The sequence below is a fragment of the Macaca thibetana genome, chromosome 19 (genome assembly GCF_024542745.1).
Source record: "Macaca thibetana thibetana isolate TM-01 chromosome 19, ASM2454274v1, whole genome shotgun sequence".
NCBI classification, from domain to species: domain Eukaryota; kingdom Metazoa; phylum Chordata; class Mammalia; order Primates; family Cercopithecidae; genus Macaca; species Macaca thibetana.
The window spans coordinates 13795232-13821161 of record NC_065596.1 but is presented as its reverse complement, the minus strand read 5'-3'; the positions used below and the strand labels follow the sequence as shown (position 1 = coordinate 13821161).

At 54.9% G+C, this 25930-nt stretch overlaps 4 protein-coding genes and 1 non-coding gene across 6 annotated transcripts in view; 2 read left to right on the top strand and 3 right to left on the bottom strand.

Annotated features, from left to right (window-relative positions):
• The window catches only part of SLC44A2 (solute carrier family 44 member 2), a 238175-nt gene that overhangs the window by 124582 nt on the left and 87663 nt on the right, over positions 1–25930 (top strand). The window lies entirely within an intron of this gene.
• Positions 1–25930, bottom strand: part of LOC126942503 (hsp90 co-chaperone Cdc37) — a 185881-nt gene that overhangs the window by 138680 nt on the left and 21271 nt on the right. The window contains exon 1 of one of the 2 annotated variants that reach the window (XM_050770159.1): positions 19795–19798. The exons of the other annotated variant lie outside the window; for it this stretch is intronic. The gene's annotated coding sequence lies outside the window, so the exon portion shown is untranslated. Of the gene's footprint in view, positions 1–19794; positions 19799–25930 lie in introns of those variants that run through there. 2 annotated transcript variants of the gene reach the window in all.
• Positions 3417–13494, top strand: ATG4D (autophagy related 4D cysteine peptidase). The gene is made up of 10 exons (XM_050770496.1): positions 3417–3831; positions 4310–4393; positions 4484–4657; positions 6524–6800; positions 6874–6938; positions 8549–8679; positions 11994–12072; positions 12142–12218; positions 12303–12422; positions 12975–13494. Exons 1-10 carry the CDS (start codon positions 3597–3599, stop codon positions 13155–13157), a joined length of 1425 nt encoding a protein of 474 aa, XP_050626453.1. The 5' UTR covers positions 3417–3596; the 3' UTR covers positions 13158–13494.
• Positions 11137–11198, bottom strand: LOC126943654 (U7 small nuclear RNA). The gene has a single exon (XR_007721795.1). It is a non-coding gene; the product is annotated as a U7 small nuclear RNA (small nuclear RNA).
• KRI1 (KRI1 homolog) overlaps positions 13168–25930 on the bottom strand; it is a 74522-nt gene continuing 61759 nt past the window's right edge. Inside the window, exons 2-20 of the mRNA XM_050770241.1 lie at positions 25448–25557; positions 25261–25334; positions 24476–24581; positions 22531–22639; positions 21578–21632; positions 21454–21503; positions 20963–21059; positions 20798–20875; positions 20121–20248; positions 19618–19744; positions 19421–19516; positions 19165–19335; positions 18271–18346; positions 18086–18174; positions 17886–18009; positions 17669–17799; positions 15390–15454; positions 15171–15269; positions 13168–14369 (exon numbers count right to left, since the gene is read on the bottom strand). Of these exons, the coding sequence (XP_050626198.1) occupies positions 14030–14369; positions 15171–15269; positions 15390–15454; positions 17669–17799; positions 17886–18009; positions 18086–18174; positions 18271–18346; positions 19165–19335; positions 19421–19516; positions 19618–19744; positions 20121–20248; positions 20798–20875; positions 20963–21059; positions 21454–21503; positions 21578–21632; positions 22531–22639; positions 24476–24581; positions 25261–25334; positions 25448–25541 (2109 nt within the window). The 5' untranslated portion in view covers positions 25542–25557 and the 3' untranslated portion in view covers positions 13168–14029. The remainder of the gene's footprint in view (positions 14370–15170; positions 15270–15389; positions 15455–17668; positions 17800–17885; positions 18010–18085; positions 18175–18270; positions 18347–19164; positions 19336–19420; positions 19517–19617; positions 19745–20120; positions 20249–20797; positions 20876–20962; positions 21060–21453; positions 21504–21577; positions 21633–22530; positions 22640–24475; positions 24582–25260; positions 25335–25447; positions 25558–25930) is intronic.

The following is a 25930-nucleotide window of genomic DNA, read 5'->3' as shown; positions in this document are numbered from 1 at the left end:
CAGAAGCCAAAGATCCCTGGCCCTACACTGGGCTCAAAGTGGTCAACTCCAGAGGAATGTGGTTGTGTGTGCCCATGGTCCTAGCTACTCAGGAGGCTGAGGCAGGATCACTTGAGCCAGGAGGTCAAGGCTGCCGTGAGTCCTGATTGTACCACTGAACTCCAGCCTGGGTGACAGAGTGAGACTCTGTCTCGAAAATAATACAGCTGGGCACAGTGGTTCATGCCTGTAATCCCAGCACTTTGAGGGGCTGAGGAGGGCAGATTCCCTGAGGTCAGGAGTTCGAGACTAGCCTGGCCAACAAGGCAAAACCTGTCTCTACTAAAAATACAAAAAATTAGCTGGGCGTGGTGGCACACGCCTGGAATCCCAGCTACTTGGGAGGCTGAGGCAGAAGAATCACTTGAATCCATGAGGTCGAGGTTGCAGTGGGCCGAGATCGTGCCACTGTACTCCAGCCTGGGCAACAGAGTGAGACTCTGTCTCAAAAAAAAAAAAAAAAAAAGGGAATTGGGGTTGGATGCAATCTTGAGGGTGGGGCCCTCGTGATGGAATTAATGCCCTGACAAAAAGAAGAAGATACATGAGACCTTTCTGTCTCTCCACGTACTTGCATCAAAAAAAAGGCATGTGAGGACTGGGCACAGTCATGCCTGTAATACAAGCATTTTAGGAGGCCAAGGTGGGAGGATCCCTTGCACTCAGGAGTTTGAGACCAGCCTGGCCAACATGGCAAAAGGATACAAAAATGAGCAGCGCATGGTGATATGTGGCTGTGGTCCCAGCTACTCAAGAGGCTGAGGTGGGAGGATCTGCCTGAGATCAGGATGTCTTTCCTTTTTTTTTTTTTTTTTTTTTTTTTTTTTGACACAGAGTCTCCCTCTGTTGCCCAGGCTGGAGTACAGTGGCACAATCTCAGCTCACTGCAAGCTCCGCCTCCCAGGTTCACACCATTCTCCTGCCTCAGCCTCCTGAGTAGCTGTTACTACAGGTGCCTGCCACCACACCCGGGTAATTTTTTGTATTTTTAGTAGAGATGGAGTTTCACCATGTTAGCCAGATGGTCTTGATCTCCTGACCTTGTGATCCGCCTGCCTTGGCCTCCCAAAGTGCTGGGATTACAGGCGTGAGCTACCGAGCCCGACCGAGACCAGGATGTCAAGGCTGCAGTGAGCCGAGATCATGCCACTGCACTCCAGTACTGGCAACAGATTGAGACTGAGAAAAAATAAAAATAAAAGAAGAAAGAAAGGAAGGCATGCGAGAGGATATAAGAAGAGAAAACCAGCTGGGCGCGGTGGCTCACGCCTGTAATCCTAACGCTTTGGGAGGCCAAGGCAGGCAGATCACTTGAGGTCAGGAGTTTGAGACCAGCCTGAGCAACATGGAGAAACCGCGTCTCTACCAAAAATACAAAAAATTATCCAGGTGTGGTGGTGGGCGCTTGTAATCCCAGTTACTCGGGAGGCCGAGGCAGGAGAATTGCTTGAACCTGGGAGGCAGAGGTTTGAACCTGGGAGGCAGAGGTTGTGGTGAGCCGAGATCACGCCATTGCACTCCAGTCTGGGCAAAAAGAGCAAAACTCTGTCTAAAAAAAAGAAAAAAGAAAAAAAAAAAAGAAGAAGAAGAGAATTCCATGAAGAACCATGCTGGCACCCTGATCCGGGACTTTCTAGCCTCTAGAACTGTGAGAAACAAAGGTGTGTTGTTTCAGCCCCCAAGGCTATGGTATTTATCAAAGCAGCCCAAGGGGACAAAGACAGTAAGGTTGTGATAACTACTCCCATGTGGGTAAAAAAAAAAAAAAAAAAAAAAAAAGACAGGAAAGAGAAGGAGGCCAAGGGTGGAGATGGGGGAGAATTTTGAGAGTGGTAATCATTGTGCAAGGGTGATATCTGAAAGGGCGCACTTGGCTGGTTGCAGTGGCTCACACTTGTAATCCCAGCACTTTGGGAGGCCCAGGTGGGCGGATCACCTGACGTCAGGAGTACAAGACCAGCCTGGTCAACATGGTGACATTCCGTCTCTACTAAAAGTACAAAATTAGCTGGGTGTGGTGGCTCACACCTGTAATCCCAGCTACTCCAGAGGCTGAGGCAGGAGAATCGCTTGAACCTGGGAGACAGAGGTTGCAGTGAGCTGAGATTGTGCCATTGCACTCCAGCCTGGGCTATAGAGTGAGACTGTCTCAAAAAAATAAAATAAATCAATAAATTAATAAATTAAGGAAAGAGAAAGGGGTCAATTGTGATTGAAGGGGTCTGGGAGGAGACGTGAAAAAACGAAAGTCGGAGGTGACTGACCCTTTTGTGCCTTCTTCTTGGATCACACCCTCATTCAAATATTTCTCTTACTTCCTCCAGAAAGCTGAGGACGGAGCCCTGGGGCTGGCCACTAGAGGCCACCCTCTCCATGGCTCACAGGGTCACTGCATTGTCATCATGCAGTTGGCTCTCATTGAGCCCCAACTGTTCCTCAAATACCACTCTAAGCATTTTACATGGATAAATTCAGCTCATTCCCATACATCTTTATGAGTTAGATGCATTTAAAATGTTTTCCTGGCTGGGCGAAGTGGCTCATGCCTGTAATCCCAGCACTTTGGGAGGCTGAGACAGGCGGATCACCTGAGTCAGAAGTTTGAGACCAGCCTGGCCAACATGGTGGAACTTTGTCTCTAGAAAAACACAAAAATTAGCTGGGCGTGGTGGTGTGCGCCCATAATCCCAGCTACTCAGGAGGCTGAGGCAGGAGAATCACTTGAACCTGAGAGGTGGTGGTTGCAGTGAGCCGAGATCGCACTACGGCACTCCAGTCTGGACAACAGAGCCAGATCCTGTCTCGACAAAACAAACACTGAAAAAAACTTCCCTGGCGCACTTTATTCATCCCTCCCTCCCGCGCCTGCCTACCCGTGGATATTTTTCCCTGAGCATAATTCTCATGAAGATTCGTCTATGTTGTTGCGTGTATTCCAGCCCTATTTTGCACATGAGGAAACTGAGGCACAGCGGCGTGACTTGCCCCGGAGGTCACACTAGTCGATTTGGTCCCAGCCCAGGGCGGGTTCTGGGTCCGCAGCCCGCGCAGGTGCGCTCGGGTGGCGGGGCGGGCGCAGCAGGTGCGCAGTCTCACCTGGGCGCCTGCCAGGTCAGTCCTGGACCTAGGGGCGGGGCCAGGGGCGGGGGCTCCCCAGCTCTGCTGCCTCCGATAAGGGCCTGAAGGGACTGTCGCGCTCCTGGCGGTGTGATAAGGAGGGCGTGGGGAGGCCGCGGGGAGGCGTCGGGGTTTGAGGTCCCCGCCTGGCGACCCAGGATCGGGGCAGGAAAGGCGGCTGGGGCGGGGAGAGGGCGGGGAGGGGCGGGGAGGGGCGGGCCGTCTGGCTTGGTCACGCCCACCGTCATCCGGGGTCCTGGCCCGCTAAGATGGCGATGGCTATGGCAGCTGAAGTGGCGGCTGGTGCCGGGCCCGGGACCCTGAGGACGGGGGCCGAGTAGCGCCTTCCCAGGGCCCCGTGAACCGGCCGCGGGTCGCCCTTGGGGGGCAGCGACCACAGGCCCCCACCTGGGCCCTCGGTCCGCCCTCCCGGCGCGTCCATGAACTCAGTGTCGCCGGCCGCCGCGCAGTACCGGAGCAGCAGCCCGGAGGACGCGCGCCGCCGGCCCGAGGCCCGCAGGCCGCGGGGTCCCCGAGGCCCAGACCCCAACGGTCTGGGGCCCTCCGGAGCCAGCGGCCTCGCTCTTGGCTCTCCCGGGGCTGGCCAGAGTGAGCCGGACGAAGTGGACAAGTTCAAGGCCAAGTTCCTGACAGCCTGGAACAACGTCAAGTACGGTGAGGAAGGGGCCCGGAGATCGTGGAGGTGTCGGGGGCCTTTGAGGAAAACCAGATCCCGGTCCTGCCAGTTATCCCACCCTTGTTCCCGTCCTGAGTCACCTGTGGGTCCCCTCCCTGCCCTGCCCAGGGTGGACCTGTGGCAGGTCCAATAGACAGTGTTTTCAAGCTCCGCCCATTCCCCTGTGTGACCTTGGGCAAGATCCTTTCATTCTTGGCGCCTCCGTTTTTGCCCCTCTCTGTAAAATGGGTACAATAATCAGAACTGCCTTCCTTCATCCTGAATTGACGGTGGACACTCCTGTAACTGTCACTGGGGGCCCCACCTCCGACTTAGAGGGCTGTTGCACGGAGTCCCCAGAGCCACCCCGGAGATAGGAACTAGGATCGTGCCCATTTCACAGATGGGGGAATGGAAGCGCTGTTGCTGTCATGCAAGTGCTTCATCTCGCTGGGCGCTGCCCCTACGTCTCCCCAGGTTGGGCGGTTAAAAGCCGGACCAGCTTTAGCAAGATCTCCAGCATCCACCTCTGTGGCCGCCGCTACCGTTTCGAGGGCGAGGGTGAGCTGGTGGTTGGGACCTGGGTTGGGGGAGGCCTCTCCACGCCCGCCCGAGTGTCCCTGGTGGCAGCTGACAGACCCGCTCTTGTAGGTGACATACAGCGTTTCCAGCGGGACTTTGTGTCCCGCCTGTGGCTCACATACCGCCGGGACTTCCCACCCCTTCCTGGGGGCTGCCTGACCTCGGACTGTGGCTGGGGGTGCATGTTACGCAGTGGCCAGATGATGCTGGCACAGGGCCTGCTGCTACATTTCCTGCCCAGAGGTGAGCCATGGCAGGGAAGGGGTGCACTCGGAGTACACGGTCAACCGCCATATCAGCAGTATTAGAATTACTTGCAAACTAAGAGTTCAAAGTCACGTTAGAATTGTGTGTCAAGTAAATTTTGGAGAGATGAGAGTTGTTTATAAGAGTTTCAGCTGAAACGGTGGCTCATGCCTGTAATCTTAGCACTTTGGGAGGCTGAGGCAGGTGGATCCCTTGAGGTCAGGAGTTCAAGACCAGCCTGGCCAATATGATGAAACCCCATCTCTACTAAAAATACAAACATTAGCCGGTTGTGGTGGCTCGCGCCTGTAATCCCAGGAGGCTGAGGTGGGAGAATCGCTTGAACCCAGGAGGCAGAGGTTGCAGTGAGCCGAGATCACACCACTGCACTCCAGCCTGGGCAACAGAGGGAGACTCTGTGTTAAAAAAAAAAAAAAAAAGTTTCACCGGGCACGGTGGCTCACGCCTGTAATCCCAGCACTTTGGGAGGCTGAGGCGGGTGAATCATGAGGTCAGGAGTTCAAAACTAGCCTGGCCAAGATGGTGAAACCCCATCTCTACTAAAAACACAAAAATTAGCTGGGTGTGGTGGTGGGCACCTGTAATTTGGGAGGCTGAAGCAGAGAATTGCTTGAACCGGGGAGGTGGAGGTTGCAGTGAGCCAAGATCCGTGCTACTGTACTCCAGCCTGGGCAGCAGAGCGAGACTCCATCTCAAAAAAAAAAAAAAGTGTTTTGGCCGGGCACTGTGGTGCATGCTTGTAATCCCAGCTACCTGGGAGGCTGAGGTGGGAGGATTGCTTGTGCCCAGGTGTTCAAGCCTGCAGTGAACTATGATCCTGCCACTGCACTCCAACCTAGGTGACAGAATGAGACTCCAGCAACAATAACAGGTCGAGTGTGGTGGCTCATGCCTGTAAGCCCAGCACATTAGTAAGCTAAGGCAGGAGGATCACTTGAGCACAGGCGTTCGACACAGCCTAGGCAACATGACAAGACTACTGTCTCTACAAAAAAATTTTAAAAATTGGCCAAGTCGAGGTGGTGGGCGCCTGTAGTCCCAGCTACTCGGGAGGCTGAGGCAGGAGAATGGCGTAAACCCGGGAGGCGGAGCTTGCAGTGAGCTGAGATCCGGCCACTGCACTCCAGCCTGGGCGACAGAGCCAGACTCCATCTCAAAAAAAAAAAAAATAAAAATAAAAATAAAAATAAAAATTGGCCAAGTGTGGTGGCATGTGCCTGTGATCCCAACTACTCAGGAGGCTGAGGCGGGAAAATCTGTTGAGCTCAGGATTTAGAGGCCGTAGTGAGCCGTGATCGTGCCACTGCACTCCAGTCTGGATGACAGTGAGATCCTGTCTTTATTTATTTTATTTTATTATTATTATTATTATTATTTTTGAGACTGAGTCTTCCTCCATCATCCTGGATGAAGTGCAGTGGAGAGATCTCAGCTCACTGCAACCTCTGCCTCCCAGGTTCAAGCAATTCTCCTGCCTCAGCCTCCTGAGTAGCTGGGATTACAGGTGCCTGCCACCATGCTTGGCTACCTTTTGTATTGTTTTTTTTATTAGAGAAGGGGTTTCACCATGTTGGCCAGGCTGGTCTTGAACTCCTGGCCTCAAGTGATCCGTCTGCCAAAGTGCTGGGATTACAGGCGTGAGCCACCGTGTCTGGCTGAGATCCTGTCTTTAAGTAACAAAAAGTAAATAAATAAATAAGGATAAGGATAAGTTTCAGGAATATGTAAATTCTGTTGAATTACGGGGTTCAGGAGCATTCGCATTGTGTGCGGTGCATGTGTAGATGGGACCTCTGCCCCCCACACACTAGCACTGTTTGACTGTGTGCTCCATTCCACCAGACTGGACATGGGCCGAGGGCACGGGCCTGGGCCCCCCTGAGCTGTCAGGGTCAGCCTCTCCCAGCCGGTACCATGGGCCTGCCCGCTGGATGCCCCCACGCTGGGCCCAGGGTGCCCCTGAGCTGGAGCAGGAACGCCGGCACCGGCAGATTGTGTCCTGGTTCGCCGACCACCCCCGGGCCCCCTTTGGCCTACACCGGCTGGTGGAGCTTGGGCAGAGCTCAGGCAAGAAGGCAGGTGACTGGTATGGGCCATCGCTGGTGGCACACATCCTCAGGTGAGGGCCGCTGCAGGGATCACGGGAGTTGCTGGGTACCCGCAGGCACTCAGGCCTTCTCTCCTGCCCCCAGGAAAGCCGTGGAGAGCTGCTCCGAGGTCACCCGCCTGGTGGTGTACGTTTCTCAGGACTGCACAGGTAAGGGGCTGGAGCCAAGATCACGGGGGTCCCACCCTGAGCCAGACTCTGCCTCGCCCGATTCTTAGAGTTCGTCTTCCTCAGAGGTTGGAACAAGTTCTGGGGCAGAGGGACACTGGGGAAGGATGCAAGGCCCATGCAGCAGGAGATGGTCCCTCTTCTCCATCTCTCCCTCTGGAACAAGAAACTTTAAGGGCTTCTCGAGTGGTAGAATAGAGACATAAGGCCAGGTATGGTGGCACATACTGTAGTCCCAGCTACTCAGGAGGCTGAGGTGGGAGGATTGCTTGAGCCCAGGAGTTCGAGGTTACAGTGAGCTGTGATTATGCCATTGCACTCCAGCCTGGGCGACAGAGTAGGATCCTGGCATAAAATTAAAAAAAAAAAAAAAAAAAAGGCCCGGCACAGTGGCTCACACCTATAATCCCACCACTTTGGGATGCCAAGGCGGGTGGATCACCTGAGGTCAGGTCACTCTGTCACCCAGGCTTGAGTGCAGTGGCATGATCTCGACCCACTGCAACCTCCGCCTCCCGGGTTCAAGCGATTCTCCTGCCTCAGCCTCCCGAGTAGCTGGGACTACAGACACACACCACCATACCAGGCTAATTTTTCTATTTTTAGTAGAGACGGGGTTTTACCATGTTGACAAGGCTGGTCTTGAACTCCTGACCTCAGGTGATCCGCCCACCTCGGCCTCCCAAAGTGCTGGGATTACAAGCTTGAGCCACTGTGCCGAGCCCCTGTAAAATTTTTTTTTTTTTTTTTTTTTGGAGACAGGGTCTCACTCTGTCACCCAAGCTGGAGTGTAGTGGCACAATCTTGGCTCACTACAACCTCCGCCTCCTGGGTTCAAGTGATTCTTCTGCCTCAGCCTCCTGAGTAGCTGGGACTACAGGAGCATGCCACCATGCCCGGCTAATTTTTTTTTTTTTTTGGTATTTTTAGTAAAGACGGGGTTTCACTATGTTAGCCAGAAGGGTCTCGATCCCCTGACCTCGCGATCCGCCTGCCTCAGCCTCCCAAAGTGGTGGGATTACAAGCATGAGCCACCATGCCCGGCCACCCCTGTAAATTTTTTATACAAGATTGTAGGTGTTTGGGACAAGATTCGATTTTCAGAGAACCGCATCTCCAAAACGGGTCTAATCTACTTCTCTAGGAGCACGAAATGGGCTTATGTAGCTGCAAGGCAGGGGGCAGGAGAATGGGCCCAAGTAAACGGGACTAGAGGAGGAGGGACACACCAGGATGTTTGGTTTGGGGGCCGAGTGCCCAGTGCTCCAGTTTCTGTATTGGCAAACCAAGGCATGGAGTCACTGAGGACCTGTCAGGCCTGGGGCTGGGGAGGAGCTTGAGAGAACAGTCTCTGCCTCTTTCCACTGTATATACTTTTGGTCTACATCCCAGGGCCTCAGTTGCCCATTCTGTAAAATGGGGATGTCCACACCTGCCTGGAGGTCCTGGGATTTTCTGGGGGCGTTTGGGGGGCACTAGAACGATGATTAGTGATGACAGTGTTGCCCACTGAGAAATTGCAAGGGTGAAGTTGAGTCGCTGGGGCCTGAAGGGTGGCAAGAAGGTGACCTGCTGCCGTCCCGTCCCTCCAGTGTACAAGGCGGATGTGGCACGCCTGGTGGCCAGGCCAGACCCCACAGCCGAGTGGAAGTCTGTGGTCATCCTGGTGCCCGTGCGACTGGGTGGCGAGACTCTCAACCCCGTGTATGTGCCCTGTGTGAAGGTAGGTTCAGCTGAATTCTAGGATGCCTCCACCTGGGAGCCCTCCAGACTTGTTTAGTTTGGGTTGGGGCTGCTGTTTATGCGGCCCTCATCCTTCTCTTTTTTTCTTTTTTCTTTTTTTTTTTTGAGACGGAGTTTTGCTCTTGTTGCCCAGGCTGGAATGCAATAACGTGATCTCAGCTCACCGCAACCTCCGCCTCCTGGGTTCAAGCGATTCTCTTGCCTCAGCCTCCCAAGTAATTAGGATTACAGGCAAGCGCCACCACACCCACCTAATTTTGTACTTTTAGTAGAGATGGGGTTTCACCATTTTGGTCAGGCTGATCTTGAATTCCTGACCTCAGGTCATCTGCCCTCCTCGGCCTCCCAAAGTGCTGGGATTACAGGCATGAGGCACACTGCACCAGCCATCCCTTTTTTTTTGAGACAGAGTCTTGCTCTTTCAGCCAGGCTGGAGTGTAGTGGTGCAATATTGGCTCATTGCAACCTCCGCCTCCCGAGTTCAAGCAATTCTCCTGCCTAGGTCTTCCAGGTAGCTGGGACTACAGGCACGTGCCACCATGCCTGGCTAACTTTTGTATTTTTAATAGAGATGGGGTTTCGCCATGTTGGCCAGGCTGGCCTCGAACTCCTGACCTCAGGTGATCCACTCGCCTCAGCCTCCCAAAGTGCTGGGATTACAGGCATGAGCCCCTGCGCCCAGCCCATCCCTTCTTTTTTGATACTATGGAGCACCTGCTATGTGTGCTCCCCACTGTCCCGACTGCTGGGGGTTCAGAGGGGAACAAAACAGGCAGGAATTTGGAGTGTGCCCGCTAGGAGCAGACATTCTGATGGGAGGATGCTCAGCAGTGGCTCTGTAACCAAAGTGGCATCACCACTTGGAATGAAGCCAGGCACAGTGACTCACACCTGTAATCCCAGCACTTTGGGAGGCCGAGGCAGGAGGATCTTTTAAGACCAGCCTGGGCAACATAGTAAGACCCCCATCTCTACACAATTTTTTTTGAAAACAGAGTCTCGCTTTCTTGCCCATGCTGGAGTGCAGTGGCACCATCTCGGCTGACTGCAACCTCTGCCTCCCAGGTTCAAGAAAATCTCCTGCCTCAGCCTCCCAAGTAGCTGGGATTACAGGCGTGCGCCACCATGCCTAGCTAATTTTTATATTTTTAGCAGAGATGGGGTTTTCCCATGTTGGCCAGACTGGTCTCGAACTCCCGACCTCAGGTGATCCACACACCTCGGTCTCCCAAAGCGTTGGGATTACAGGCATGAGCCACCGCGCCCAGCCTCTACACAAATTTAAAAACACAGTAACCCAGTGAAGGGCAGATGAGGGTAGCAGCAGAGCCTAGAAAAGCCCCTCTGCAGCCACCAGGCAAATGAGGAGCCAGAGGAGAAGTGCTCCAGGCAAGAGGAACAACAAGACAGAGACCCTGAGACTGGAAAGTCCCCTGTGTATTTGCATCTGAATAAAAGCCAGTTTTCCCAGTGACCCACAGAGCCTGGCACTATTTGTCCCCACCACCTTCTTAAGGTCATCTCTCGCCTTGACCTCATATCCTTCTCCCACACTCTGCTCCAGCTGCAGAGGCCTCCTCACCTGTTTCAGACACTCCTGCCTCAGGGCCTTTGCACTTGCTGCCCCTGCTGCTTGGAGTGCTCTTTCAGCAGCGATGCAGGTGGCTCTTTGTGTGTGTGTGTGTGTGTGTGTGTTTTTGTTTTTTGTTTTTTTTGAGACGGAGTCTCGCTCTGTCACTCAGACTGGAGTACAGTGGCACAATCTCGGCTCACTGCAAGCTCCACCTCCTGGGTTCACACCATTCTCCTGCCTCAGCCTCCCGAGTAGCTGGGACTACAGGCGCCTGCCACCACTCCTGGCTCATTTTTGTATTTTTAGTAGAGATGGGGGTTTCACTGTGTTAACCAGGATGGTCTTGATCTCCTGACCTTGTGATCCTCCCGCCTCGGCCTCCCAAAGTGCTGGGATTACAGGCGTGAGCCACCGCGCCCGGCTCCTTTTGTATTTTTTATTAGTTATTTAAATATTTGTTCATTTATTTTACTAACACTAACCATCAAAAGAAATCCTTCAGCTCTTTCCATCATCTCTCAGTAGGGCCTATCCTGACTCTCTTATTTATGATTGATTGATTCAGAGTCTCTTGTTAGCCAGGCTGCAGTGCAGTGGTGCGGTCTCACCTTATTGCAGCCTTGACCTCCCCGGCTCAAGTGATCCTCTCACTTCAGCTCCTGAGTAGCTGGGACTACAGGCGCACGTACCACCACACTCAGCTCATTTTTTTTTTTTTTTTTGTAGAGACAGGGTCACACCATGTTGCCCAGGCTGGTCTTGAACTCCTGGGCTCAAGTGATCCTCCTACTTCGGCCTCCCAAAGTACTGAGATTACAGACATGAACCACTGCTTGGCTCCTGTTTTAAAATATTTTTTGCATGGGAGGTTTTCCAGTGAGAACCAGAAAACCTATGAGACAAATTCTAAAAGAGTGATAATATTTGACCTCCTTACTTAAAATCACAAGGCTCCCTTCCCTCTTTTATTCTTTTCCATATAGTTAATCACCTCTAACACATGAGATACATCATGTAATTGACTGGGCATCGAGGCCCATGCCTGTAATCCCAGCACTTTGGGAGGCCGAGGCAGGTGGATCACCTGAGGTCAGGAGTTTGAGACCAGTCTGGCCAACATGGTGAAACTTCGTCTCTACTAAAAATACAAAAATTAGCTGGGCGTGGTGGCGGATGCCTGTAATCCCAGCTATTCGGGAGGCTGAGGCAGGAGAACTGCTTGAACCCAGGAGGTGGAGGTTGCAGTGAGCCAAGATCGTGCTACCGCAATTCAGCCTGTAATCCCAGCACTTTGGGAGGCCGAGGTGGGCAGATCACCTGAGGTTAGGAGGAGTTCCAGACCAGCCTGGCTAACATGGTGAAACCCCGTTTTTATTAAAAATGCAAAAAATTACCCGGGCGTGGTGGCAGGTGCCTATAATCCCAGCTACTTGAGAAGCTGAGGCAGGAGAACTTAGGAGGCGGAGGCTGCAGTGAGCCGATTGGGCCACTGCACTCCAGGGTGGGTAACAGAGTGAGACTCTGTCTCAAAAAAAAAAAAAAAATCATGTAATCGTCTTCCTTGTTAGTCTCTCACACTAGGATGTCAGCTCCTGAGGGCAAGGGTTTTGTGGTCTTGATCACTGCTGCCCTCCAGAGGCTGGGTTCTCAACGGAGGAGGCGTTTGCTAAGCGTTTGTTGAGTGGCTGCCTGACAGCACCTGCCCACCCTCCTCCCTGCAGGAACTTCTGCGCTGCGAGCTGTGCCTGGGCATCATGGGCGGGAAACCGCGACACTCACTGTACTTCATTGGCTACCAAGGTAGGCCCACCCCCTCCTCACTCCCCCCACGCCCCACCGCACCCCCACTCACACCTGCACCCCCTGCAGATGACTTCCTGCTGTACCTGGACCCTCACTACTGCCAGCCCACTGTGGATGTCAGTCAGGCCGACTTCCCCCTGGAGGTGAGTGGGAGCCCCAGTGTGTGGTTGGGGCCGTGGCAGGTGGGCGGCAGGGGCCTCTGAGCCTCCCTCATCTGTCTGCTCCAGTCCTTCCACTGCACCTCGCCCCGCAAGATGGCCTTCGCCAAGATGGACCCAAGCTGTACTGTGGGCTTCTATGCTGGAGACAGGAAGGAGTTTGAGACACTCTGCTCAGAGCTGACCAGGGTGAGCAAGAGGAAAGCTGGAGTGGGGTGAGGGGGGTGGTCGGGCAGGGCTGGGGGTGAAAGAGAAACAGAGGCCTCGAGTCCAGCAGAGCTGGGGTGCTGCTTCCAGGCTGGGGGTCCACCCCTGAAAAGGTGGGAACGCCAAAGCCAACTGTTAGGTCAAGGCCGTCCTGCGAGTTGAGGGCGTCACCCCTTGGAGGCAGCTGTATCCAGGGGCTCAAGTGGTAGAAAACCTCTCTTGGCCCTGCTGTCCGACCAGGGCTCTACCCTTATGGGGGCAAGAGATGGCCACCAGCCCTTCTGGGCACCCACCCTCTGGTCATTGGAAGGGGAACGTGGGTTTTGCAGCAAAAATCCCATGACTGTCAGTCTTTGGCCGAGCTGGGTCACATGCTCATGGCTGAGCCAATCACTGTGGCCAGGGGATGGAGGGTGCTGATTGGCTGCCCTGTCTTGGAGAGGCGGTCCTGAGAAGCACCTGCTAAATAAACCTGGGCTAAGGAACATGGCTTGGCACTGTTTGTGGCTGAGCCTGTCTCCCTCCTCCCGCCAGGTCCTCGGCTCCTCCTCAGCCACGGAGCGGTACCCCATGTTCACCCTGGCCGAGGGCCATGCTCAGGACCACAGCCTGGACGACCTCTGCTCCCAGCTCTCCCAGCCTACACTCCGGCTCCCTCGCACAGGGCGGCTCCTCAGGGCCAAACGCCCCAGCTCTGAGGACTTTGTGTTTTTATAAAGGGAGGGGATGAGGGAAAAGATGCAACACTATTTATTTTTTTATTTATGTCATGTCGAGTGTGGGATCTTGAGCTCTGGCAGTGAGAACTTCCTGTTCTCAGCCCCTCAAGCCCAGCTGCAACCAGTCTGGGGCCATTCAGCCAGGGACAGAGCCCATGCACCTGTCTCCCACCAGCGGGGCCCTCCTGGCAGGGTAGGGAGGGAGGACCCCGGGCACCCCCCTCAGGGCCTGACTCACGTACTGTAGTTTGCACTGGACGCCTGGGCCCTCCCTGTCCCAAAGCCCCCTTGGGGGAACTGTGGCTGCTGGGGGCCAATAAAGTTGTGTGACTTGATCGTGGCTGTGGCTGGGCGCAGCGTTCTAAGGGGATGTGAGGTCTGGGAGGTGTCTCGAGATGAGAGTTCCAAGTCACGGGAAGTTTAAGTCAGCCTCAGTTTCCACATCCATAAAATGGGACGACTTCCTTACCCGCAGCTACACGTGTTTAATTTTTTTTTTTTTTTTTTTTTTTAAGAGACAGGGTCTTGCTTTGTCGCCCAGGCTGGAGTGCAGTGGTGCAATCATAGTTCACTGCAGCCTCAAATTCCTGGCCTTAAGTGATCCTCCTTCCCCAGCCTCCTGAATAGCTGGGACTACAGGCATGTGCCACCACATTTTGTAGAGATGGAGTCTCACTGTGTTGCCCAGGCTGGTCTCCAGTTCCTGGGCTCAAGTAATCCTTTCACCTCAGCCTCCTAAAGTGCTGGGATTACAGGTGTTCCTGGCCACAGATGAGAGGTTCTCTGCAGCAGATGGTACTTGTGGGTGCGAGACCTGTCCAGGGCTTGATTTGAGGGGAGGAGCCTGAGGCCCCTGCCTGCTCCCAGTGCTCAGGAGCTGTTCTTGGGCCCCTGTTGTTTCCTCCGCTGCCGGCCCAGCTGGCGGAAGTACAGCCGTTTGGGGTTGAGGCCAAAGGCCTGCAGTCTCTGGCGGCTGAACTCGCGTCCACCAAGCATCACAGTGGGGCCCAGCAGCCGTGCCTTCTTGGCCCTCCTTCGCCTCTGGGGGGCTGGCTTCTTGTGGGGTGATACAGGGGCCTCCTCTTCCTGTGCTGGGGGACTCTCCGGCCGGGGCCGCTTCCCGCCAGCCCCATCAAGCCCTGGCAGCTGCCTCTGTGGGCCGGCTCCGTCTCTCTGTGGCTTCCCTGTGGCTTCCGCGGGCATCTCTGCCCTGAGGGAGAAAAGTCAGGGCTCAGCCCAGGCCTGTCAAGATCAGGCCTGTTCCTGAGGACGCATGCCCCATTTTACAGGCAAGGAACAGAGGGGCATAGTGAAGCGGCCGCGCAGCGACCGAGGGCCTGCCTGGGGATTCAGACCTGGGTCTCAGGCCAAAGCCAGGGCTTCTCTACGGAACCCAAAGGCTAGGTTGTGAGGCTGAGGATTCTGGTATTTGTGCCTGGGCCTGCCCTAACCTAGTCACATCAATTAACTCATTTTAGCTTTTTTTTCCTTAGAGACAGGGTCTTGCTGTGTGGCCCAGGCTGGAGTGCAGTGGCACTACCGTAGCTCACTGCAGCCGAAAACTCCTGGGTTCCAGCAGTCTTCTGCCTGAGTCTCCCAAAGTGCTGGGCTTATAGACGGGAGCACAACCTGGCCTCATTTTAGCTTTAAATAAACTGTGCTCCTATCACCCCTGCCTTCTAGACTGGGTGAAAGCAGTCCTAATAACAGCTAAGACCTATGGGGCATTTACCACATCTTAAAAATTTTACGAGAATTAACTCATTTCATCCTCGGCAACCTGATAAGGCAGAACCGTCTCTATCTCCATCTTATGAGAAAGAGGCCCAGAGAGGGGTAGCGACTTGCCCAAGGTCACACAATGATGGTGCCCATGAAGGATTCGAACCCAGGTCTCAGAGCAGGGGGCGCTGCATTCCCAAAGTCATGCAACAAGAGGCTGACAGAGCCAAGACTCAAGCCTGGGCCTGGCGGGCTCCCCACCCACGCTTCCCCAGCCAGCACTGCTTACTCTTCTCGGCAGAGTGACTTGAAGACCTGCCGCTTTTTCCGTGAGTTCTGGGCCTTCTGGCTGTATGCCCGCTTGTCCCGCAGCTCCTCCTGCTCTGACCTGCAGTCAGATGTCCCTGTGTTAGGTGCTCTGGGAAGTACCCGGGGCTGCCCGCGCTGCCTTCAGCGCGCCTGGCTCTGCCCCGCCCCCTGCGCACCTGGCCCCGCCCCGCCTCATCACCTGTACATGCAGGTCTTCTTCAGGGAGCACCACCGGTTCAGCTCCTTATCGTCAGCAGCAAGGATCTGCGTGGGAAGGGAGAGTGGGGACCTGCTGTGATATTCCCCAGGCAGGGTCTTCCCTGAGCCTAAGTCACGTCATTAGTCAAACCGGTAATGCTGCTACCACCCAGCAGGGCTGCCATGATGGCCAGAGACAGCTGATCTCTACAGAGGCCAATATTTTTTGTAGAGGTCAGCAGATGGGGTAACTGAGGCTCAGAGAACGGATCCTTGCCCTAGGCCACGTGGCTGGGAAGTTGGCTGAATTGATTCCAGTTTGAGCCCCAGGGCCTTTGAGCCGTCACCCATACCCAGCCATGGCCTCAGAACGGGCAGGGGTCACTGCCAACCCCCAGGCTTCTTAGTTACATATGAGGCTGTCATTCCCAGCCTCCAGGCCTGTTTCCAAACCTACCGGAAGGGCATCAGAAAGAGGAAGTGAGTGAATGCCGATGGTATAAGCTCAGTACACATCAGCTATTTTTACTGACCATGAAAACGGTCACACACCTTCAGCTGTCATCAGTCAGGGATAGTAGGTGCCTGCAGCCTGGCAGTGCCACACACTTTGGTCTCATTTCTGTTCCTTCCATAGTCACCAAAGTTGGGGTGTTATTAATTACTGTCTCATTTTACAGATGGGGAGTTGAGGCACAGATGGGGGAATCACTTGTCCAAAGACACAGCTGGTGAGTAGCCAAGCCAGGGCTCGAACCTACCTGGGCCCTCTGGTTCCAGAGGACACCAAGTCTTTTGTTGAGACAGGGTCTCACTATGTCGCCCAGGCTGGAGTGCAGTGGCAGACTCACAGCTCACAGCAGCCTCAACCTCCCGGACTCAAGCAACCTTCCTGCCTCAGCCTCCCAAGTAGCTAGGACTAGATCTCCCTATGTTGCCCAGGTTAGTCTCAGAACTACTGGGCTCAAGTGATCCTCCCGCCTCAGCCTCCCAGAGTACTGGGATTACAGGTGTGAGTGAGTGTGCCCAGCCCTGCTACCAAGTCTTACCAGCCAGACTGCTGCTGATACATACTGACAGGAATAAAAGTAATATTGGCTGGGCCTGGTGGCTCACACCTGTAATCCCAGCACTTTGGGAGGCTGAGGCAGGCAGATCACATGTGGTCAGGAATTCGGGATCAGCTTGGCCAATATGGTAAAACTCGTCTGTACTAAAAATACAAAACTTAATTGGGCATGATGGCACATGCCTGTAGTTCCAGCTAGTTGGGGAGGCTGAGGCAGGAGAATCATTTGAACCTGGGAGGCGGAGTTTGCAGTGAGCTGAGTTTGCACCACTGCATGCCAGCCTGGGCAACAGAGCAAGACACTGTCTCAACCAATCAATCAAAAAATAAACAAAAATAAAAAGTCATATTGGCTGGGTGTGGTGGCTGACATGCAGAATCCCATCACTTTGGGAGGCCAAAGCAGGAAGCTTGTTTAAGCCCAGGGAGTTTGAGACCAGCCTGCACAACATGGTAAAACATCATCTATACAAAAAATAGTTTTAATTAAAAAAAAAATTAATTGGGCATGGTGGCACATGCCTGTAGTCCCAGCTACTTGGGGGGCTGATGTAGGAGGATCACTTGAGCCCAGGAGGTTGGCACCACTGCACTCCAGCCTGGGTGACAGAGCGAGACTATGTCTCAAAAAAAAGAAGTAATATTTACGGGGCGTGCCACGTGCGAGGCACTGTTTTAAGCCCCCACCTTGTAGAAGGTAGTAATGTTACCTATGAGGCAAGGTAATGTTATTAGTACTGTCATTAGGACTATTAGCATTTCTTTTCTTTTTTTTTTTTTTGAGACAGAGTTTTGCTCTGTCACCCAGGCTGGAGTGCAGTGGTGCAATTTCGGCTCATTGCAACCTCTGCCTCCTGAGTTCAAACGATTCTCCTGCCTCAGCCTCCCAAGTAGCTGGGACTACAGGCACCAGCCACCACACCTGGCTAATTTTTTTGTATTTTTAGTAGAGACGGAGTTTCACCATGTTGGCCAGGCTGATCTTGAACTCCTGACCTCAGGTGATTCACCTGTCCTGGCCTCCCAAAGTGCTGCGGCCTCCCAAAGACGTGAGCCACCGCGCCCAGCCAAATATTACCATTTTCTAGATGAAGAAAGAGACTGCCATGTTGTGGCATTTCTGAGCAACAGAGACTGGGTCAGGGCCAGCTCTCTACCCCTCCACATACCAGGTGCCCTCTGCAGTGTCTCTGCCCGCCCGGGGCCCCTACCTCCTCAGTGCTGAGGCCGAAGTCGCAGGGCACCACGGTGCGGTACTTGAAGCGACAGGGCAGGTCGTCGATGATGTCCTCGTAGTCCAGCCGGTAATACTCATCCAGGTACTCCTCAAACGTCTTGTCCCCTGCTCGAGACAGAGCCAGGCTGCCGGGCTGTGCCAGGCCCCGCGGAGCCCCCTGCCCACCCACGGCCTGCCCACCTGGGCCTCACCGGGTTCAAACACTGGCTTCTCCTGCCCCACGGCCGCGGCGAAGGGCGACTTGCGCTTCTTCTTGCCCGTCGAGGGGGCTTCACGCTTTTTCCGTGGCTGGCTGGGGTCGTAGTCAGCATCCATCTGCCAGGAGGCACAGGTCAGATCCCACCAGCCCTCCATCAGGGCCCCTGGGACTCCCCCAACCGGTGACACCTACGTTGAAGTTGGGGTCCTCACAGTGCAGCTCCTGCTGGCTCCAGTCTCCCTCCTGCTCAGGCCCGTCCCACGTGTCCCAGTTCCAGTCATCTGGATGCAGAGAGAACAGACAGGTGGGGCCAGTGTGGGACCTTGGGCTTCAGGCCCAGTCCCCAGTCCCCAGTCCGGTGCCTCAGCTGATCTCACCTTCAAGCCCTTCCTCTTCCTCAAATTGCGGCTTCTCCTCCTCCACGGCCCCGTAGTACTCGTCCCCAAAGCACTTCTGCAGGGTCAGGGCTGGGGGTTACCAGGGCCCACTCGAGACAGAGGAGCTGAGCCCCCACGATGCCAATGAGCCCCTCCATGGCAGCTTTATTCCTCCTGCAGCTCGTGGGACTCCCCAGAGCCCTCCCAGGACCTAGCTCCTGAGGTGGGGGAACCCTGCATGTCCAGGACCCTCCGCCAACTGCCCTGCTCTCTACCCTGTGATGTACTAGCTGCCATTCACTTCCACACATCCACAGTTAGCCTTTCTACAGGCCTTTGCCCCTGCGGTGCCCAACACCTGGTGTACTACTCAGGTCCCGGGTCTTTTTTTTTTTTTTGAGACAGAATTTCGCTCTTGTTGCCCAGGCTGGAGTGCAATGGCACTATCTCGGCTCACCGCCAACCCCTGCCTCTTGGTTTCAAACGATTCTCCTGCCTCAGCCTCCGGAATAGCTGGGATTACAGGCATGTGCCACCACACCCGGCTAAGGTCTTTTTTTTTTGAGACGGCGTCTCACCCAGTAGCCCAGGCTGGAGTACAATGGTGCGATCTTGGCTCACTACAACCTCAACCTCCCAGGTTCAAGCGATTCTCTGCCTCAGGCTCCTGAGTAGCTAGGATTAAAGGCGCCTGCCACCACACCCCGGCTAATTTTTTATCTTATAGAGATGGGGATTCTCCATGTTGGCCAGGATGGTCTCTGTCTCCTGACCTTGTGATCCGCCTGCCTTAGCCTCCCAAAGTGCTGGGATTACAGGCATGAGCCACTGTGCCCAGTGAGAGCCACATTTGTGTGAGCTCAGCGTCATGGTGGGCCGGGATGAGGGCCGCACCTGCATGAGCTGGTCGTGCTGGGCGGGGTCGAAGTCATCTTCAAGGTCCCCCTCCTCGAGGCCCAGCGTGTCATTGCCTGTGACTTTCCGCAGCTTCTCCAGCTTGGCCAGAATCTCCTTCCTCTTCAGGTTCTTCAGCTGCTTGAGCTCTTCCTGCTTCTTTGCTTTCTCCTGCAGGCCCAGGCAGAGGGAGGGAGGGCATGGGCTTTCCTGCAGGGCTGGGGGGTCCTCCCCAGCTGGCCGCCCCCACACTCACCCTCTTCTTTCGCTCCCGAGTCTCCTCCCTCTTCTCCTTCCTGCGCTCATCCTTACGGCGCACGGAGGACGCGATGCTGCGTGGGTAGGTCTTGACCTAGGGACAAGCAGAAAAGCCCAGAAGGGCCTCAGCGATGGTGTGGAGTTCCCTGGGCCTGGACCCCGGGGGCCGAGTCCTCCCCAGCCCCAGCCACACACCGATGTCGAGTCCGGCTCCTCGAAACGGAAATTGTACTTCTGTTCGAAGTCCTCCTGTTTCTTCAGAAACAGCTCCCCCTCGTCTGAGGAGTCATCCACAGCCAGCTGGACTGGGGGGCCGGGGACCCTGAGGAACAAGATGTGATGACGCCAGGGGGCCAGCCAAGCGAGGTCGAGCCCCCCTTTCCTGCACGCCTGGGTGCGAAGCGTACGAACTCATTTAATCCTCGCAAGAACCCTACAAGGTGCACGCTGCTATTGTCCTCATTTTACAGATGGGGAAACTGAGGCATGGAAGTCTCAAAGCAGAACCAGGATTTGTGGCAGTGCCACCTGGCTCCAGAGCCAACACTCTGTGGCTCTGCCTTGCAGAAGACTAACTCTGCCACCCTCTGTGAAAAAAAATACACACACGGTGCCCTCTGCCTCCTGGCCAGTGCCGCCTGGGAATACGTCAGGAAGCGCACCCAAAATCTAGGCCCTGGGGAGAGGCAGTGGCTCACCCCTCCTCTTCCTCCTCCTTTTCCTCCTCATCTTCCTCCTCCTCGTAGCGTTTGTTGAGGATGTAATCCCGCAGAAACCGCTCCCCTTCATCCAACTCAGGGTCGTTCCAGTATTCCTTGAGATGGGTCTGGGGGTGACAGGAGACAGGACTCTGGTCAATGAGGGACAGGGAAGGAGGGCAGGCATGGTCCCTCACAGCCAGCCTCTGGAGTAGGTGACATTAGCCCCATTTTGGTTTTTTATTTTTTTTTTATTTCAAGACAGGGTCTTGCTCTGCCGTCCAGGTGAGAGTACAGTGGTGTGATCATAGCTCACTGCAGACTCCACCTCCCGGGCTCACAAGATCCTCCCACCTTAGCCTCCCAAGTGTCTGAGACTACAGGCGCGTGCCACCATGCCTGGCTAATTTTTTCATTTTTTTGTAGAGTGGTTTTGCTGTTGTTGCCTAGGCTGATCTCAAACTCCTGGCCTCAAGCAATCCTTCTGCTTTGACTTCCCAAAGCACTGGGATTACACGTGTGAATCACGGCGCCCACCCTATCCCCATTGAAAGAGATGTAGGAGCTGAGGCCCAGCGATGTGCACATCCCATCTTCAGAGGGTTATCTCTGTACATGGGTTGGATGGAGGCAGAACGGACGGTCTACTCCATCAGCGGCCATGCGTGAGAACTCACCAGTTCCTTCAGCGACTCTGGGTTCCCAATCTCTTTCTGCCCCTTCAGCCACTCGATGTAGTCGGCCTCCTCCTGGGCCTGGGGGAAAGCTAGCACTGAGCATCTGCAGATGCCCAACCACCCGCCGCCCTGTCCCCAGCAGTCCAGTGAGGCCCCGGTACACACCTTCTCCTGCCTGGTTTTGGCACGTTTCTGCAGCAAACTGGAGCCGCCCTCCCCAGCGCTGTCCTCGTCTTCACTGTCCTCCACAAATGCCCGGAAGCTGCCCACGAGAGAAAACAAGCCTCAGGACAGGCAGGCTGGCCCCTGTCTGCTGCCCCAACATTTATTTTGTAGAGCCGTGGTCTCACTATGTTGCCCAGGCTGGTCTTGAACTCCTGCGCTAAAGTGATCCTCCCTCCTCTGCCTCCCAAAGCCCTGGGATTACAGGCGAGAGCCACCTCACCCGGCCGGCTGCCCCAAAATTAATCCCATGTACTAAGCCCTGAGCTCTCCTTTCAACAAGCTCAGAGCAGTGCTGTGATGTTATTAACCCCGTTTAACTGATGAGGAAACTGAGGTACATAGAAAGTGACAGAGCTCAATTTGAACCCATGCCTATCCAACCCGAGCCTCAACTTTCCTCCATTGGGCCATTCCCACCCACCCAGCCTCACCTTTCCTTGAGCTGTTTCTGTTCCTCCACATAACTTTGCGATGATGTCTCCTGCAGAGAGGGCCATAGGTCTCAGGCCAGCCCTGGGCCCCTCAGCCCCCCACACCAGCCTCCACCCCACCCACCTGGAGTCTATGATTGGAAGTCTCCCCGTCTGAGTTCTCCTCGTCGACATATTTGCTGTAAAGGAAAAGTGGGGTCTTCAGAATGTATCTTCTAGGGCCCACCTGTCCCCGTGCCCATGTGGAGCGGCTCTTCCAAGCACCGGCTGGCGGGGGTCATCGGAGGGCTATGGAATCACTGAGGCCCCTGCTCTCAGGGGTACCTGCGATTCTGGTGAGTTTCCAGCCTTTTTTTTTTTTCTTTTTTTTTTTTATCTTTTCTTTTCCAATCATGGGTGACAGCATTTCTTTTTTGGAGCCAGAGTCTTGCTCTATCCCTCAGGCTGGAGTACAGTGGCATGATCTCGGTTCACTGCAACCTCCACCTCCCAGATTCAAGCGATTCTCCTGCCTCAGCCTCCCCAAGTAGCTGGGACTACAGGCGCCCGCCACCACATCTGGCTAATTTTTATATTTTTAGTAGAGACAGGCTTTTGCCATGTTGGCCAGGCTGGTCTCAAACTCCTGACCTCAGGTGATCTGCCCACCTCAGCCTCCCAAGGTGCTGGTATTACAGGCATAAGCCACCATGCCTGGCCTTTTTTCTTTTTGAGACAGGGTCTTATTCTGTTGCCCAGGCTGGAGTGTAGTGGCCTGATCATAGCTCACTGCAGCCTCCATCTCCTGGGCTCAATCCTCCCGCCTCAGCCTCCTGAGTAGCTGGGACTCCAGGTACACATCATCACGCCCAGCTAATTTTTAATTTTTTTGTAGAGGCGGGGTATGTTGCCCAGGCTGATCTCAAACTTCTGTCCTCAAGCGATCCTATTGCCTCAGCCTACCAGAGTGCTGGGATTATGGACATGAACCACCACGCCCAGCCCAAGTTGCCAGCTTTTTTCCTCCCTGCCCCTAAGACCCCCATAGACCTGACAGGACTGGGAACCAGCGGGTGGGGATGTAGGCCTTCTCCATACCCTGCCTTCTCCAAGATAACCTTCCTCTCGTAGTCCTTCAGGTACATGGGCCGCACTTTCTTCTGCTTCTCCGAGGCTGCTGGCTCCTCCTCGCTGTCCGACGACGATGCTGTTAACCCACCAAAAGACACCTGCCATCACCCACAACCCCCTTCTTTCCCCTGGCAGAGAATCCCACAGGGCAGGGCCAGGATTAGACAAAGGATTCAAATCCCGAATCCACCAATTCCCGGCTAAGAGTATTGTGCTTCTCACCATCTGGTGGGGTTGGGGTCATTCAGTCTGCAATTCCTGCTTTGATTCTGCCCACATCGGCCTCCCAAAGTGCTGGGATTACAGGCGTAAGCCACCGCACCCAGCCATTATTATTATTTTTTGAGACAGAGTCTCGCTCTGTTGCCCAGTGCATGACGTGATGTCAGCTCACTGCAACCTCTGCCTCCCAGGTTCAAGCGATTCCCCTGCCTCAGCCTCCTGAGTAGCTGGGATTACAGGTGTGCACCACCACGCCCAGCTACTTTTTGTATTTTTAGTAGAGATGGGGTTTCACCATGTTGGCCAGGCTGGTCTCGAATTCCTGACCTCAAGTGATCCTCCTGCCTCAACCTCCCAAAGTGCTAGGATTACAGGCATGAGCCACCATGCCCAGCCTGATTAATTATTATAATTAATTTTTTTTGAGAGTTGGGGTCTTACTCTTGCTCAAGCTGGAGTGCAGTGTCAATATCCTAGCCCACTGCTCACTGCAGCCTCCAACTCATGGGCTTAAGCAATCCTCCCACTTCAGCCTCCCGAACACCTGGGACGATAGGCACACACCAGCATGCTCAGCTGAGTTCTGAATCTTTTGTAGAGATGGGGTCTTGCCGCCAGGTGCAGTGGCTCATGCCTGTAATCCTAGCACTTTGGGAGGCCAAGGCGGGTGGATTACCTGAGGTCAGGAGTTGAAGACCAGCCTGGCTAACATGGTGAAACCCTATTTCTACTAAAAATACAAAAAAGTAGCTGGGCATGGTGGCATGCACCCATAATCCCAGCTACTCAGGAGGCTGAGGCAAGAGAATCGCTTGAACCCGGGAGGCAGAAGTTGCAGTGAGCCCAGATCGTGCCATTGCACTCCAGTTTGGGCAACAAGAGCAAAACTCTGTCTCAAAAAAAAAAAAAAAAAAAAAAAAAGCTGGGCACAGTGGCTCACGCTTGTAATCACAGCACTTGTAATCACACGCTTGTTATCACTCCCACTTTGAGGTGGGCGGATCACCTAAGGTCGGGAGTTCGAGATCAGCCTGGCCAACATGGAGAAACCCTGTCTCTACTAAAAACACAAAATTAGCTGGGCATGGTGGCACATGCCTGTAATCCTAGCTACTCAGGAGGCTGAGGCAGGAGAATTGCTTGAACCTGGGAGGCGGAGGTTGCAGTGAGCTGAGATTGCGCCTTTGCAGCCCAGCCTGGGCAACAAGAGTGAAACTCCGTTTCAAAAAAATAAAAAAAGAGATGGGGTCTCGCTATGTCACCCAAACTGGTCTCAAATTCCTGGCCTCAACTGACCCTCCCACCTCAGCCTCCCAAAGTGCCGGGATTAGATGCTTGAACCACCTGCCCAGCCTGGTGGAGTTGAAATCATTCAGTCAGCAATTCCCAAATTGAACAGTGCCAAGGACAAAGTCATTAACCCCACCACCAGGTAATAACCTAGGCTCTGCTAAGGACTTGTGACTTGTGAAGCAATTCATTCAACAGTCAAAACAGATAAATTGTGTAAACTGGGCAAGTCTCAATCTATCCTTAAAACAGCCCTGAGGGGCGATGCTACCGTTAGATACACTTTACAGACAGGAAAGGAGGCTCAGAGAAGTCAAGTCACTTCTCTGAATCCATTCAGGAAAGGACCCCGGATTCTGTTCCTGAGGAAGGAGAGGCTTAGACAGGAGTGGCCCCGGACCTGTTCTGTTATAGAAGGTGGCATCTTTCTGATAAATGCGGGGGTCCTTCTTCTTCAACAAGGAGAGCGTTTTGTAAAAGTCCCGCTCCTGCTGGGGGTCAAATTCCTAGGACGGGAAAAGGGTTGGGGATAGGTTTCAGAAGGGGGGTAATAAGAGCCCTGGCACCAGCAAGTGAGCTCAGCAGTAGGGATTAGGATGGAGGGAGCGGGGATCTGGCTGGGGAAGAGAGGCAAGCGGTCAAACAGCAGGAGAGAGAGGGGCCCTCTTGGGGTGGGCAGGGGCAGGCCACAGGTAGATACAGGATATGGGTAGAGGAAGATGGGGACAAGGAGAAGGTAATTCCTGGGGAAGACAAGGACTTGACAAGGGGCAGGTGGGCCGAGGGCACAAGGGAGACAGTGGGGAGGGGCTGGGCCAGGCCGTACAGTGGGGCCAAGATCAGGGTTGATGTGAGAAGTTGGGCACCCCACGTGGCGCAAGGAGTACACTAAAAAATGGCTAGACTCGAGGATGAAAGGGGAAAGGGGGGTTCCTAGGGGACAGAGTCGCCCCACACATCAGAGTGGGCAGGTGGATGTTAGCAGGGGGTAGAAAATAAGGGGGATTTGGCTCTCCTAGGGAGAGGGAGGGCGCTGTCTGTCCCTCATGGGATGGGGAACGGGGGATGGACGCTCCCGCAGGGCGCTCTGGGGTCGGGGGTTGCCCCCCTGTCTACATCGGGGTCGGAGTGCAGTGGGGGGGCTTGGACGCCTCCGCACGTCCAGGACGGGGCGCGGACGCGCACCACGCGCTCGTCGCTGGAGTCCGACTCAGAGCTGGAGTCGCTGCCGCTGTCCCGGTCCCCGTAGCGATCCTTCACTGCGGGACACAGACGGGATGCCCCCCAGGTCAGCCGGCTGGACCAGCTCGACTCCCCACTTCCCAACCGCCCATCGCAAGCAGGCTCCCGCGCGCATGCGCCCCGGACTCACGCCGCTGCAGTTCCTCGCGCTCCCGGTAGCGGTTGTACCGCGCGGCAAACGCCGTGTTCACCCGCAGCTGCGACGACCCGCGCGGTTCCGGCATGGCGGCTCTGTGGCCCATTGCGCACGCGCATTGAGGACGCCCTGGACGGGGCGGGGCCGCCCTCGGTCCCGCCCGCATCCAATTTCAAAAGAGGCGGACCGCACCTAACCCCGCCCCTGGCTTTTCCGGGATCCCCTTCGCCTCATGACCGCAGTCACCGCCCACCGCTACGCCCCTGCGGGGAAGGCCGCGGCCACCGCCCACCCGCCCCACCCCCGGTGCTCCGGGCACCCAGCTGACATCTGGGGGCCCTTTCTCCACTCGCGGTTTCCTGCTTCCCTTCCGTTCCGACAGCGAAAACCGCTGCCCCACCCAGCTCACTCACCCTGGCGCCCTGGGAATTACTATTCTCTCCCCTCACCCACCGCATCCACGATCCCCGACCCCCG